Source organism: Cupressus sempervirens, chromosome 7 (genome assembly GCF_028749045.1).
Source record: "Cupressus sempervirens isolate cs-2001-9-10 chromosome 7, ASM2874904v1, whole genome shotgun sequence".
Taxonomy (NCBI): domain Eukaryota; kingdom Viridiplantae; phylum Streptophyta; class Pinopsida; order Cupressales; family Cupressaceae; genus Cupressus; species Cupressus sempervirens.
Genome location: NC_143124.1, coordinates 929,358,562 through 929,374,960, shown reverse-complemented (window position 1 = coordinate 929,374,960; position 16,399 = coordinate 929,358,562). Strand labels below are relative to the sequence as shown.

The 16,399-nt window shown below is 36.1% G+C and overlaps 1 protein-coding gene across 1 annotated transcript in view; it reads left to right on the top strand.

The window, feature by feature from the left end:
- Positions 1–16,399, top strand: part of LOC149550611 (SNARE-interacting protein KEULE-like) — a 242,278-nt gene that overhangs the window by 178,785 nt on the left and 47,094 nt on the right. Inside the window, exons 17-18 of the mRNA XM_089793601.1 lie at positions 4,076–4,189; positions 4,376–4,453. Coding sequence (XP_089649727.1) covers positions 4,076–4,189; positions 4,376–4,453 — 192 coding nt within the window. The remainder of the gene's footprint in view (positions 1–4,075; positions 4,190–4,375; positions 4,454–16,399) is intronic.

Genomic DNA, 16,399 nt, shown 5'->3' with positions numbered 1-16,399 from the left:
TTAAAATAAAAATTAAATAAAATAGCCCTTTAAACACTTGGTATTAATCTATTTGCTTTGTGTTGACTTCAGAAAAACATTAATATTTTTGCTTGCAAATGTCCCACATTGACTTAGAATTATGAATAAATAGGCCCCCACATTATGATGTTCGTTTCATGCACTTATAAAGTCAACTGGCCCATTTAATAAAAATATTATATTATAACTCTAAATAATTTTTATTGATAAATAATTGTTTATTAATAATTAATACCTTGAACTTGAGCCAATAAACTTATTACACTTCGTCAACTGACGAACTTTGCTAATACCAAGTCCAAGGGCACTGCCAAAATTAGCAACATGGGCATAATTGACTTACTATAAATAGTAAGTCTATAAATGCAAGCTTGGTCAATAATACTGAAACTCTTTACTGCCACCAATCTATTTAGGTGCCCCAATAAAGATAGAAACCCTGACTTTTGTGAAATAGACACTATTAATAGCAAGTGTTCCAAATTCATCCAAACAAAGAGCAATCCTAAACATCCAAACATTTGAAGTGGGAATTAGCCTCTGGTTTTGCTAAAAGAAACCCCTTAACCATTTGACTTAGCTTACGAGGACCATTGATAGGTTAATCCAAATCATCAACTATGGTGAGCTAAATTGGGGACATTGCACAAATGGAGGGTTGGATTAATGTTGGACTATAAACATATATGATCCTGGCAAAAAGGGTTAATTAGAGCGTTTCAATACTACTTTCAAACAATATGAAACTGTTTCCAATGACAAGTATGGGATTGTAGTACGATTGAACAATTGATGCTTGCAAAATACATAATCCAGCTACAATATGGCTTGAGCAGTAAAACCTTGTACACCCCTTAACAAAGGGCTAGACTTGACTACTAGCTAATAATATATTTTGCAGAATATAATATAATTTTTGCTAGAACAAAATATCTCACCCAAAATTGAGGAAAAAATGTACAATAATGTTAGAAAACAAAATTCTATGATCCGTGTTTAGGAGAGGCCAGATGACCCTCCAACTATTTTTTTTTTCCTACAAAAACTATTTTACTCAAACTGAGGCATATATGTATTCAAAGTTCCTTGGAGTGACTTCCTACATGCAATGGTGATGCCAAATTAGCCACAAATTGTTTCCATCAATAATTTCAGACCAAAATCACAACTCTCGAGGAGTATTCACATCCATGAGCTTTGGTCCATGTTAGAGTATTTGGCGTATCTACAATATCCCCAGGATCTATAAAGATCAAAACAACTTCCACAAGAGACGATTGGCAAGAAAGATTACTTCAACAATGAAAGAATCATGAATTGATAATTGAACATTTGAGTGTACATATGAGCCTTAAAAATTTGTGCCTTCAATTTCAGACAAACAAGCTCTGTTAAACATCCTAATGCTAGGCCCCTTTGTCATATTCATATCTATCCAAGATATCACAATGTCTTTATATTTTATAAACTTTAAAGAATACAAATACCAAATCTGTGGAACAAATTGCATGCTGAAGCAGTTTATATAATGGATCTCTTCCATGGATTCGTAATACTTGCTTAGGTTGATCATATGACCATTATCTATTGTTGGTAAACAAATTTTTCATCGATTGTTCTTCCTATCAGTGTTTTTTGGCAGTTTTTCAGTGTGTTGCTGTTATGGTAAATCAATGTTGTTGTGGTTGTATTAAACAAAGGAGATGAAAGCTCCTTATATAGACTTACAAAGGCAATGTTTCCAAAAGAAACAATCGTGAACTACAAATGGAAATAGAAACTACCTAATAAACTAAAGACTAACTAAGATGACTATAAAAAAAATATTATAATATTCTAATACCCTCCCTTAATGGTCATTGTCTAATTGCTGTCCTTTTGGTCACATATTCTACAAAACACTTTGTTATTGTTGAGACCCTCCTTGGATTCGCAAAATGTTAATGACTAAGAAGCCAAAATTTGCCCAAAAAAGAATAGAGAAGGGTGACCCTTCTTTAGAATGCTTTGCAAAACGAGACAAGAGCCAGGCCAGCCACTGACTCTACCACTAACCCTCCCAGAATCAACAAAACAATTGACCAAAAATCATAACAAAAACATCCAACTTGATGCAGGATAATGAAGCCGCTCTTCCCTAGAGATAGAGGCAAACATTGAGAACAGCTAGTGCGATTTTGAGAAAAAATCAGCAAACCCTCCAAACTTTGCAGGTGAGCATGATGTCCTAAAAATCTTGCAAAAAACCATGATTTTTAAAAGAAAATCGAAAAAAATTGAACACAATTTTTGAGTTGAAAAATCGAACACATTTTTGAGGTGAAAAATTGATCAAAGCCCAACATGAATTTTTAGGTGAAAAACCAGTCAACCAACAATACAAAGATTTGTTTTTTAGGAAAAGCGATAAAACCCAATAGATAATTTTTGGGAAAAAATTATAAACCCACCGGATTATTTTTAAGGGAAAAATTATAAACCCACAAAGGAATCCCACACAACTTTGCTAATTACAAAATTAGAGATTTTTCTGAGGGAAAAAATTATGAAAGCCCATCAATTTTTTTTAAGGGAAAAATTTATGAAAACCCATTAGAGATTTTAAGGGCGGCAAAACACAAGACTTTGCATGGTAAACCAGTACATGCAACATGCAAGCACATGCAACAAACATGCAAGTATATGCAACTCTGAAAAAATAATGACTTTTGCTGCAACCAAGAAATCGCAAGATCAAAACCCTTAACTATGCTTGTGATTTCCAGCAAAAATCTTGAAGACGAACCAAAAAAGTTTCATAAAATACATCTTAATGATTTTTATTGCAAAAATCAAAAAACAAGTTTTTGGAAAAAATCCAGATCAAAAGAGGCTCAATTTTTTCTTAAAAAATTTGCCATATTTTATGAATTCCTATCGACCTTCTTTGATACCATGTTATGGTAAATCAATGTTGTTGTGGTTGTATTAAACAAAGGAGATGAAACCTCCTTATATAGATTTACAAAGACAATGTTTCTTAAAAAAAGAATTGTGAATGAAAGATGGAAATAGAAACTACCTAAAAATTTAAAGACTAACTAAGATGACCATTAAAGAAACATTATAATATTCTAATAGTTGCGTCCATTGTTGCTGTGCATTTTTTAGGACGTTGTTGTTGCTTGCCTTTTGTCATTGATGCCTCTTACTTCAGCTGACTTTTTGGCTTTGTCTCCTTTTGTTTCTTGCTTGCTTGTGGTTTTTCTCTTTCTGTCTTTGCTGTGGTGCCTCCTGTAGGTTTGTATCAATAGTTTTGGCTTTGTCCTCCCTATCTTCATTTTTCTTGCGTTTAGTCTTGTGTTTGTTGGGTGTGTTTGGGCTTTGTTGTTGCCTCCTACATTTGGTCGTTATTGTCGTTCTTGTTTTGGGTGTGTCGCTGCTATTGTCACTATAGTTATTCCTGCATTTGGGCATTGGACTTTGTAGTTGCCTCCTACCTTGGGTGTGTTTTGTGGCTATTGTTCTTGTCTCGTGGCTATTGTGGCTGTCACACAAGCATTCATGTATGGTATCAATGGGTATCTGATGCATATATGGCTATACCTAAATAATAAACATACCTTACCATATGCTTTGTTCCCCATTTTTTAGACAATTTTGTCTCTTGTGATAAAAAATTTGAAAAAAAAAATTGAATCATGATACATGCATGCCTCCTAATATTACTAAACATGTAGGGTTGCAGCAAAATGATGATTATGCAAGAAAACTGGTGAACAAATTTATTAGACCATTATATATCTGATGCATACATTAAATGTAATGAAATCTAGAATGACCATGCAATCCATCTGAATTTATTGAACATACATGATTGATAGATTATTATATGATTGACCATTATTTGACAAATGTATAATCACTACTTTGTTCCTTAGTTCATGATGCTGATCAGACTGGAGGAGTTCTTGAATTAATCATGTCAATGAATAGTTGTGCTGCTATATTTTTTTTCTAGTTTTGGGAAAAACTAAGTCTAAGAGATAACAAGTTTGAGTATTTTTATGGACAGCTTGCACGGCTCTCGTCGGACGACATGAATGCAGTGAAGAATATGTCATATCTAGGAGCTGCAATTTCCAAAAAACACTCAGGAGGGTTTTCCCTCAAGTTTGGGGCAAATAAGGTAGCTTTACTCAATGCCTAAATTAAATTTATTACAATTGTCTGAAACCTAGAACTTACTAATCAGTGCATGTTTAAAAAATTTCTGTGAAACAGACAATTGAAAAAGTTTTGCCTATTCAAAATAAAGACCACCAGCTAATCCTCATTCTGATTGTTTATATTCATGTCTTCTTGTGTTGAGTAGAAAAAACATGCAGTGAGAAAGGAGAGAAACCAAGAAGAGGACAACTGGCAACTTGCTCGCTTCTATCCTATGGTTGAGGTATATTTTCAATTTTACAGCTGATATAATATAGATTGCTTTCAGATGGTATGAATTTGGGGGTCATTTATAATTGGAAAGAACATATAAGTGAAACTTACTTTTATGTAAAGATTTTGGAATAAAGAAAGATTCCAATTTAAAAAATGATAAAGTTGGGGACCCTAAAATTCCCGTCAAAATTTCTCAACTTGGAATTTTGAAAATTCAACATGCTATTTGATAAGTTTTCATAAATTATATTTACTATTTGGTGCATTTAGGTCTGAAATGAATAAGAGAATTCCTTTGTTGTCAATCGATCTACATAAATTTACCATCTTGGCTTTGAACAAATCAGCCATACAATTTCATTATATGACTTTGTTCTTTTATTAATAACATAAAAAACTGATGAAAATTTTCCATGAGTAAAAGCTGCTAATATGAAATTCATTTTTTTTCACAATACACTAGAAAATGAACATTTTGCCATGACTAAAAATCACTAAATATGAACATTTCGGTACCCATTATATAATATTTTGTTCACCTGATCCTAAATAAGCACCGGAAATCCTTTATATCGATCTACACTAGTTTACCTTCTTGGCTGTAGACAATTCTTTCATACAATTTTATTATATGTCACTGGTCTTACAATAATATGATGGAAGAGCATTCACAAGTGTAGAGCAATCTTGCATCACTCAAAAATATTGTTATTTTAATTTTTAGTTAAGGCTAGGTACATAGAAATAAACACAAGCTATTATAGGTGTCCATGTCCTTTGAAAAGTGTCGAAGGGGACATAGAGAGTTCAAATAATAATAAATTTGTGATTTATGTTTAAAGGCAAATTTAAATTTCCATGAGCAGACACATTCTTTTATTACTTACAAGGCAAAATAGGGAAAATACCCATCTTGGCATCCACGTGAGGAAGCTGAAGAGTCTTGATAAAGTGGACAGGAATGGACATGTTTTTAGGCACTCATTTTGAGAAGGTTCTAGGGACATCTATTGCTTGTGTTGGAATTCTTGATGTCCATTTGTTGCTCCTCTTAATGGGGTGTGGGATTTGCTAGAGGTGGTTGCCCATGGTATTTTAATACTACAAGTGGCTTCCTATAGTCAAGAATTTATGCCAAATTTATAAATAAATACTGTTAGCTTAAGTGTTAATTGTGTAAGTATTAGTTGGCTAGCTATGCAATGTTGTTTAGTTGGCCCCAACAAGTAGTGTTTGGTGGTTCTTGGCAGTTGGTAATCTTAACCAATTCCAATATAGTATAATTTTACTTACTTTTTTGATGTGAAAGGGGTTCATTATGGTACACATTGCACACTAGAATGATCTATCTTTCTACAACTATATTGTACTAGACATTGTCATATTTTTCTATTCTATGTTCTGTAAGTAACATTTCAATTTACCTTGTATGATAATATTACCTAAATATTTGGCTTCATTGCCGATACATAGCATGGAAATATAAGTCATAAAGAATCAATATCGTGGTGTAATGGGCCGACTCATGGAAGAATCATAAGTATTTAAAACTAAAGAGGAATATGCAACAAAAGACGAATTGGCTGAGGACTTGGTATACTTGTGGGAAGTGTTTGTAAACTCACACATTCAAAGGGGGGCCCTCTAGTGAGAAGTACCCAAAAGCATCATTCTAGATTGGTTAACAGTAAACGACGAAGTCGATCATCTCCTTCAGAGGTTGTCAAGGTTGCAAACACAAAACTTTATTAACCTCTATGGCCTTCAAGACAAAAGGGAGTGAGAGCACTAAAGACAATAATAGCTACAATGATAAAAAGAATCAATGATAAAAAGAATTGAAATTTGAGGGAGGAAGAAAAAATTGGCATTTCTAGAAGGCCTATGTAGCTGAACAACGATGGAAGAGATACGCGGAGCAGTTTGGCAGTCACAAAAGGATCAATAAGAATTTCCCTTAGGGTAAGAGAAGAAAGTTTGCAATACCGATTACTTAGAAGAATCTTCGAAGCGGAAATCTGAAGTCTTTCAAGGAGTGCAAGTCTTAGTGTTAGTCATAGTAAAAAAAGATGTATTGGCAGAATTTGATAGACACCTACCACCACTCTTAGGCAAAGCGTATGAAGATCTTCTCAATCAAGTAGGCAACTTGTCAGTTCTATTGGTATTAGACGAAAAGGATGCGAGGAGGAAACCCTACAACTGAGTTAGTAGTGATACTAGAGAGTAATATACACTGTATTGAACAACTATTTATATTAGAGGAATAAAGGATTGAGGGAACTTTGTTGAAGTCTTCAAGGAGAAGAGAGTGCAAGAACAAAAGGGAAAGGTAACCAATGTTTAAGGGATGTTGAGGATGCACATGTGGACTTGAATATGGTCTTGAGTGCTATATAAGCACCAAGCCAGTGAAGGTTAAACAATCCAACGAGGCGAATAGCACAAGGTTTGTATGGACTTGGAGGATTGGGATTCCCTTGGCAAGTCCACGACTTGACAGATTAAACCTCCCCAAGTTTACGGGGAATGGGTTAGAGGACCCAATGCAGCAATTTAGAACATGCGGAACAATACAGATTGCAAGTGGTCAACAACATGGAGACTTTTAGTTGAGGGCATTCCCAATGATGCTATAGGGTATAGCCATCAACATGTTCATAGAATTTGATGTCTAATCGATATTCTCTAGTGACGCACTAATGAAGGTCTTCAAGATTGAGTTTAAACTACTATGGGATGATAATGTTGTCGTCGCTGAAATTTATAACACCAAACAAGGCAAGTATAAGAATGTATGGGTTAACAATCTTATATTCAAGAAGTTCATAAAACAACAAAACCAACCCGTCTATGAATTGGAGTGATGGTTGAGTGAGGGAGCGATCCCTTAATGGAGAAAAAGGTGCTACGTCAATCATCTTATGCCATTGTAATGATTGGCCAATATGTTTTGATAACAAAGCCAAAATATCTTCTTGGGGAAAAAGGAAAACAAATGATGACAGGAGCTATAAAGAGAGTAGTGATGATGAATCCAAAATTGTCCAAGTCGTGGGGCAAGCTATGATTTGAATGGTGCAGATCTTGAAGGTTGAGAAGGATAATTCTAGGGAAAAAATAGAGATGTGGTGGATAGATTGTATAGTAGGTCATATCAAACCACCTTTGAAAAATATGATTTGTGACATTTGTGAGATTCTCGGAAATTCTATAAAGGTATGCTTGTACAAATTAAAAACAAGAAGCACACAAGTGCTCTTTAGTTAGGGGGACAATCAAGTTCACCACCCACACCATCGAAACCACTTGCTAACTCCAATGCATTGCATGGTAGATACCTTAATAGGAAAGGAAATAATAACAACAATAGTAGTGGCCCATGAAGTAGAATACAATATAACACAAAGGGAAGAGCAATGATCTAGTGTCGGAAGTGCAATGAACATGGTCAATTCACCTGAGAGCCAAAGTGGTCAACCTAATATGGATATGTTGTGCAAGTGGCGTGGACTTGTGAACATGAAGATGTTGTCTGTCTAAAGCAAAAAGGAATGGACATGTTAGACATTGAGGATTAAGACAAAGAAGTTATAGCAATCGCTAGGCTACAAACGAAGAAGGAAATGTATTCAAATTCTTGTACAGGAAAGGAAAGACTTCAAGAGGCCAAGGCAAATGTGGAATGGGCGATGGCAAATAAACAAAGAGCCTCCAATGAAGCCGCTAATAACCTTTTGTGGTTGGAGTGTGAAAAGAATATTGTACAACATGTTATAAATGCCGATAGTTGTAAAGGTCATAGACCTTCTACAAACCTTGCCACAACTAAATATGGTAATCTCCAATATAGCCAGTAATGACACTCTAGACAAAAACCAATGTAAGCCACAAGTGGAACCAATAATGAAGTCACCATCCAAAGACAACCAAGTCGTTGAGTTTATATGGACAATGATTATTAGGAGGAAGCCAGACATTGTTGAGATGGAAATAATGGTGAATTTGTTGACAAACACCATCTTCTATGGAGCCTAGCAGTCACTTTACTCGAACAAAACCTAAAAATGACCAACACTCAAGCTATTGACCTTCCACTTTGTAGGCACCAACCGACATGGCATCAAGTTGTTGGGAACATTGATGGCACAAAATGTGATATTCTAGATACAATAATTTCTTTTGGAGTTTGTTGTCACCCTTTTGCAATAATGGTGCACGACACACTCCTTGAGAGGGGATGACTAATTGTTGTCAAGGCGGGTCACAATTGGAAGAACACACTCTCATTGAGAGTAGGAGGAAGTGCAGAATTTGCATCCTTTCAATCAGACTTGGAATGTAATAACCCTCAGCTGGTTATAACTTTGACAAATTCAATTTCTTGACAAATTTAGGAAATTTGGCATTTTGACAAACACTTTGCAAGCCAATTCAATATTATGAGAAATCTCTTTGTAGTTGCACTCAGAACACACATATATGGAACTCTAGTATAGTTTGAACACAAAATCATAACTTGTATTGCAACCGATTATGGGAAACTTCAATGCTGAACTTTAACTTTCATTAACTAACGTCCACCTTTATGGAATTCAAATCTGATTGCTATGGCAATTGGAATTACAAACACAAATATAATAATGAGGAACCTGATTAAAGGCACATTGATGATCTCTTTAAATCCACACAGCCTTCGTCAAGTTGATTATATTCTAACAGTTCCCAGCTCTCAGAATTTCATTGACCAAGCCACCACAGTCAATGTAGCTGTCTCAAATACAAATGCAGGCCCAAAATAATGAATTGCAGATTCCCAATAGCAACCACAAACCTCTATTCAGCAGTCTCAAGCCTCTAATATATAAACACAGACTTCAGATCAGAACATATATGCTCAGGAGAATTGACGCAGGTCTCACTTTATGAAATGCAGTCCCTTATACAGTAGCGCAGCTCCTCTGATATGTATTGCAGGCCTGTTGTCAGGAAGCCACAGGCAGAAAAAGCCAAATGCTGCCACTAACAGGATCGACAGCCTATCAAATGCACTCTTGACTTTCTCTTGAACAAATTGCAGATATGTATTAATTCATCAGCAACCAACAAGTTCGCTGATCTCATCAGCATAAATTAACTTCTCATAAACAGAAGCAACAATAGAGAAGTAATAACAATTTGCAATCACAGTTGCAAATGCAATCCTCAGAAATAAATCTCAGAATTATGAAAACTCCAGAAATGCAATACTCCCAGCCACAGATATGTTGGTAAACAGATTGTCCTTTATAAATTAACTCTTTGAATGCCCAATATCTGTGAACAATGACTGATTACAATAGTTGGGAAACCGCACTAAGCGACTGATTTCTCTCTGAATTTAAAGGTACAACTCCCTTGAGTTTGTGATTTGCAATGAATTTGTTTGTTCGGGTATGTTCTTGACCAGAAAACAGGAGAGGAAAACTAAGTTAGGCCTAGTCAGGAACTTAGGCTAGAATTTGGGTCTTAAAACCGACAAAATTTGTGAATCCACACTTCTTATGAATCCGCAAGATTTGATGATGTAGTAATGAATTCTATTTATATGAATTAGATACTCTAACTGAATGCCTTCAACTCTAAAATGCAAAGAAATAGCTTAATAACTACTAGAAAGAATCTCTTTTAACCTCTAACAATACTATGATTATCTTCGGTTCACTGCATTAAACAGGGGAACAAAACTCTGTTTGTTCATTAATTCAATTCAACTTAAAGAGACATTACTAACTAAGACAAGCAATGGAACAATAAATAACTGGTATGAAACACATTCAATAAGTCTGCAACATGAAGTATCTCTGTTAAATATGAGATAACTCTTTAATAAGATATTCAATCTGGAATATATATATATATATATATTGTAATTTAATCTGCAACATGGAAGAATGCAACAATTATTGATTACTATATCCCTACTCCATTCTTAGGCGGCATGTATAAATATCATTTGAAGACCAATTCAGATCGGTCATGTCCATTCAATCAAAGGTTGCAACTTTATTGGATCGGTTAGTATTTACTAACACATTCAATCCCTTAAGAATGTGGTTGGTTAGTAAATAATAACTAACTAATAATTAGCAACACAATCAAGAGATCATTATGTATATTAATCAAGATGGATTGCTTGATATAAGAATGCCTTAATTCATCTTAGTTATAATAAGGTTGGTAGATTATCTATAGAGTTTGAACTGTTGTATATGAATAGAACCCGGTAATCTAACCATAGCTACCTTATCCTCAACAATCTCACACCAACAATTAGCTGACCTTTTATTTATCTTTTAATTGAGTATATATAGGATTCTGAGATGAACCGTTACAAAAAGTAGCTGAATCGGTTAGTCTTCTCAAAAACGACAAATGGCAAGAAGTCAATTATCAGTTACAATTTTACATCAGAATAAAAAGAGCAGGAGAAATATCATTTCGCTTTCTTCCCCTTCTCTAATTTCGCCTTATAGGCTTTGGCAGCAACAATGATTGGAATGAGCTCCTCGTGTCTATGGACGTGGACGTTGGTGTATCTGAGGAGCCACTTGAAGTGTTCTTTGGCCAAGTCCTTGATTGCAGTCAACCGCTCTTGCATTTCCTCTATTGCCACGTGTATACATCCACTGATTCGTTGGAGGTCCGACACTCTGTTCGGAGGGCTAGTAGATTTCTCTGTTAATTTGTCCAAATAACTAGAGAAAGTCTTTTGCATGACAGCAACTCCTACTACTCCTTTCCCCTGTCCATTGGTTTGGGAGTCAATGTGTAGGCCTTTTAGCAACTCATAATTCTTCTCCTGTTCCTCCTTAACTTTTCTCTCTGTTTCCTTTAATCCTTCCTCTGCTACCGAAATCATTTCAGCTTTGAATTGCAAGCTCTGTTGCCATTCAGACAAGGGCTCATCTCCCTTCTGTAGAATCTTTGCTTCTACCGCTTCTTTGGCCTTCATTTGTATGACCATATGTAAGAGAGATGCAATCTTCACTCGTTGCCTTTTCTGCTGGCAGAGTAGCTCGATTAGCTAGGATGTTATCTTTCTCTGTCTCAAGCCTCAGCACTGCATTGCCTAGTTGTTCTATAACCATAAGTCCTTCAAACTTGAGTTTTTCTCTCCACTTCCTACCAATTTGCCCAAAATGCTTATCCTCTTGCAGCTGAGAGACAATTGCTTGAATATCCATAGCTGTAGGATCACTGGTAGGTGGCATGCCCGAAATACTTGCTAACGGGGCAACTAATTGCCTGATGAAACAGTTGAGCTCACAGATCTCCGCCTTTAGTCCGACTTTGGCAAGCTTGAGGCCCTCAAGTTCCTCCTCTATTACTTCATATTGGTTAACAGCTTGCCCTCCTATTAGATTTTATAATCTTGACTCTTTGATACCTAATGCTTGGAAAGACAAAAGGATGTTTACCAACAACTGGGTCAGTGTATGTATTCTATCACTGCCCTCTGAATTGATTAGGTACAACTCCCTATGATTCTTGTAATAATATGCAATAAATATGTCTTTATGTGATCATAAATTCTTGATATTATAAGCTCTTAACTTGAGAGTAGTAAAGGATAGCCAAATTGTTTTTAGGCACAAACAATTCAGGCAAGATGTATATGAATAACCTATCACACTCAATGGAATGATTGCAGTAAATTATCTTGTTATTCTCTAACTTCTAATTCTATTCTAAATGCATTTACCCATCTATATGCAAAAGTAGGAAAGAAAGAACTTTACATATGAAGGCAAGTGGAATTGCTTTATCTATTAGACCTGTCTTAAATGGAATTCAACAAGTACCAAATAGATTCACACATATCATTCTTTAATTCCCAATGAATTATCCAACATGTATGAAACTATCAAGAGAACAAACATAATTATATATGAACCAACAAATGGAATTACTAAACTGCAAATATAAAAATGAAGTGGAATCCATCTGATTATTTACAAGATCATACAAAATTGTCTTTCAGCTCTAAAATGCAAAACTATCTAATGCATGGACCACAAAACATGAAAAGCAAATACTGTAAATGGAATTACAGAACCATTCACCCTTAAGTTTGCCGACCTTTGTTATGTCCGATGAGATTACATTTATAGTTCTCCATCATTTCTTAATTCTAGTAGAGCAACAGTCACAAATAGAAAATAAAATGAGGATAGAAGTATGACGTCATCCAATAATATGACCAAGTGGCATCTTCTCCATCGATTATTCTGGATCAGAGATTTTCCTGAAAACACTCCATGATCTTTTAGCTTCTTGTGATCTCAGAAAACCCTATGAAAATCATTGTTTCTTTTATTTTTTGTTGTTTTTGCGCCAAACTGCTTATTTCGTATTTCAATGGTTACTGCATTTTTAAATTCTAACCATCAATGTTAAATCAACAATCGTGATTAAAATGTTGACCTTTTATAATTTCCACCATGGGTCCCTCCTTGTACACATGTTGAATTGTCACTTTTTCACATAGAATAACGGCTGAGCAACTTTTTATAGTGAGATAGTGATGACGATGGATCCATCTCAATCTGACAGTGGTAACAAAACGACGTTATGTCTCTTTGTTTTACGGTGCGAGTCCACTTTCCAGCAAAGCATCTCGTGGCAAATAGGTGGCAGTATTTTATTGATCGAAGAAACTAATGTTGGCTTGTCTATACATTGTGGAATATAATGGGCCTGTAGGACCCGTGTTGTCATGTCATTTTGTCGCATAAATTATCAAATGAGCATTTTTACATAGCGACATTACGACCTCCGTAGATCTTTGATCTGACGGCTAAGGCATCCAACTTTCTTTTAATATTAAAATGGGACCCCATCTAACAAGTAAGCAAAACTGGCCAATAGCAAGTGTTCTTTCATTCAATTGACTTTTCAACTCTGCAACGTATACGCGCAGATTAAATTTTAACTGTCAGTTTTGTTTCAAAAAGAGTCATACCACCTTTGACTTGTTTCCTTCACCATTTCTGCATTTTTAAGCATTCATTTTGTATTGAATTCAACTGAGCTTGGTTCTGAACTGTGCTCATGATCTACATATTAATCTTTAGCTTCATTCTTCGATGTTCTCTGCTGCACTTGCTCTGTATATGCCCAAGATAATATATCCTTCTCTAGATATAGATCTTTGACCCTGGAATTAGAAACTTCCAGAGATGAAGAATTGCTTCTCAACATGAATCTATGTCTTAGACATGATTAGGAACAAGGAATTATGAATCATTAGAAACATCCAGACCTTCTTCTCATCAGGAAAATGCATAACAAACCCTCCCAAAACCTAGTCACCTAGCCAAGAAATAATGTATTGCTCATATGATTTTCGGCATTAGGTTAACTCAAAGTGAGATGAGGAGAAAGGCCATCCTAAGGGCAATCAAGATTCAAAACTCGAGACATTAACTTTTGACTTGACTTCAAAACCCTAAAAGTTTAAAACAAAAACATATGGATTGAAACTTAGGCAACACTTCATTAGTTGATTTCCACAAACCCACGTTGGTATCATGCCTAACCTCCCCTAGATCTAGAGACTACAATGCGAAGTCAGTCGTAGTTAGATCTTCAATCCTACCAGCTTTGGTGGGCTTAGCAATCTCCATAGTCAGATGACCTATGTCTGGGTCTCGATTGAGGATAGAAAAAGTCTCTTGCGTCTTCACTTTGCTCAACGCTGATCTAGAGCGGATGGCTGGAGACAAAGTCTCTTTGTTTGGAGCCCCATCTTCTATCCTCTTTCTCTTCCTCTCCAAAGTATTCTTGAGCCATGACTCGGTGTCGATCACCTTGGGTGCCATCCCTAGTATATCCACACTGAACATTTTCCTTTTAACAGGAGTCAGGGCCTTTGATGATGAGGAGAAAGGATTTCCTAGAGTAGAGGAAATGAATTTTGGAGCTTCAAGCACCTTTTCCACTTCAAATGTTTTCTTTAACACCTCGTCCGACTCTGTGGATTCACTTTCGTTGCTCCCATCATCTCCAAGATCAACTACTTGTATTTGGGGGCTACTTAGTAGGAGTAGTGTTGCACTTATAGATGGGATTGGACTGCTAGGAGATGATAGAGCCATTGTGACTGCAGTCTCTTTTAGCTCTTCTGCTTTCTTCTTCTCAACTTGTGCCTCTGTCCCAATCATTGGTACTAAGCCATCCTGACAAGTTTTATGTAGTGGGATGTTCTTGTCAAGGGGTTGATCACCTCCTTCGGCTAGTTGAGCGGGTCCTTGAGTGAGAGGTAGAATTGTGCCTGAAGTGCCGTTATGGGAAGATGAATAGTTGCTACATTTGGGGAGGGCTGAGCGGATGCACCTTTGCTTTTGCTTCGCTATGTCGTGGTCCACTCGGCTCACTTTCCGGTCCTCTTATAAATTCTTGCCATCATTATGTCTAGGTCTTCCACGATATCTTCGAATGGCTCAGAGCTTGTAGGAGTATTTCTTAACTTGTTCAAATAAGTAGTGTTATATATATTTTGACCATCATCCTCAACTCCATCCACATCTATATTCACCTTATATAGCTTAATTGATCTACTGTAATTCTTGCGAAAGCGCGATCAGGGCTTTCAAATTCATCTTTGCAATCAGCCCAGTAGTCTTCAATGGTGCTGACGTGCTTTTTAACACTCCCAATCTGCAAGACGTCCTTGGCATATCCGTTAGGGTTGAACATAGGTCTTAAGACCTCGTACATATCCAACTTGTATTTCTTCTCAAAAACCTTCATCATATTCTTGGCATCTGACCGGGTGTCACAACTGAATGCTCCAACCTTCATGGAGAATTTGTATCTTGTCTTCTTCAAACTTCCACTCAAGACGTTCACTTGCAGAGCTTGCCCACTGATCTCCACTAGGACTATCATATCATCAGGATATCTTGGCAGCTTCAAGAGGAAATCCATCGAGAGCTGCAAGACGCAAGTAAGAAAAAGATGTGAACTGAATAAAGTAACGGCCATGGCTTTAGGGGAGAATCTCCTTTTTGGACACCCCTGTAGTTCCCTGCAAATTCTCATAGTAAACGTGTCATTCACTTTTACATAATCTGCATAACTATTATGCAGCTGGAGACACAGATAAAATTCATAAGATTTGACATCATTAGGGAAGTCGTCTAGGCGTGGAAGACCAGATCATAATTGCAATGATGCCAACATGTAAATTAGGAATGAAGACATTGGACAAAATTTCACTTACCTCTTGCGCCCAATCAATATACTGTGTATCTGAGCATATAACTTGAACCAAAAAGAAGTATTGCTCAACAAAATTTAGGGCTTCTACTTCACCTCTCAATCTGTGCAAGAGAACTAAAATGTCAATTTTCTCCAGTTTGAGGTTGGTTCTAAACAGTCTTTTGGGGAATTTGTTCTTATTACTTTGTGGCTTTTGGAACCATGTACGCATGATCTCCTTCCTCCAAATCATCTTCTTCGCTAAGAATTTTGAAATGGCCCCACTGATAGTTAGGTCAAAGAACTCCTCCTGCTCAAGCACACAGGCAATATACCATCGTTTGCTTGTTGATTCAAATCAATACAATGTCATCAGGCAGAACTATCTGCTTGGTTTTCGGATTGTAATCATGAATACATTCATATATGAGTTTTGGGGCTTGAATTGCAATCGGAAAACTAGTGGCTTCAACCAAACCACATCCTCGAAGCTTCTTAGAGATAGGATGAATGCATTCAGATTTTACCCTCCTTTGGAAGTTCGCCATATCATAGAAATGGAGGAATGTGTTTGTGAAATTATGCAGCTGAGACTTGATCCTAGTCAAACCATCAAAACCCACGAACTTAGTGGCCATAGTTTATGAATGAGAATTTGAATTGAAAAAGATTAAGACAACGGACACTACAATTACTAGCTTTTGGAAGT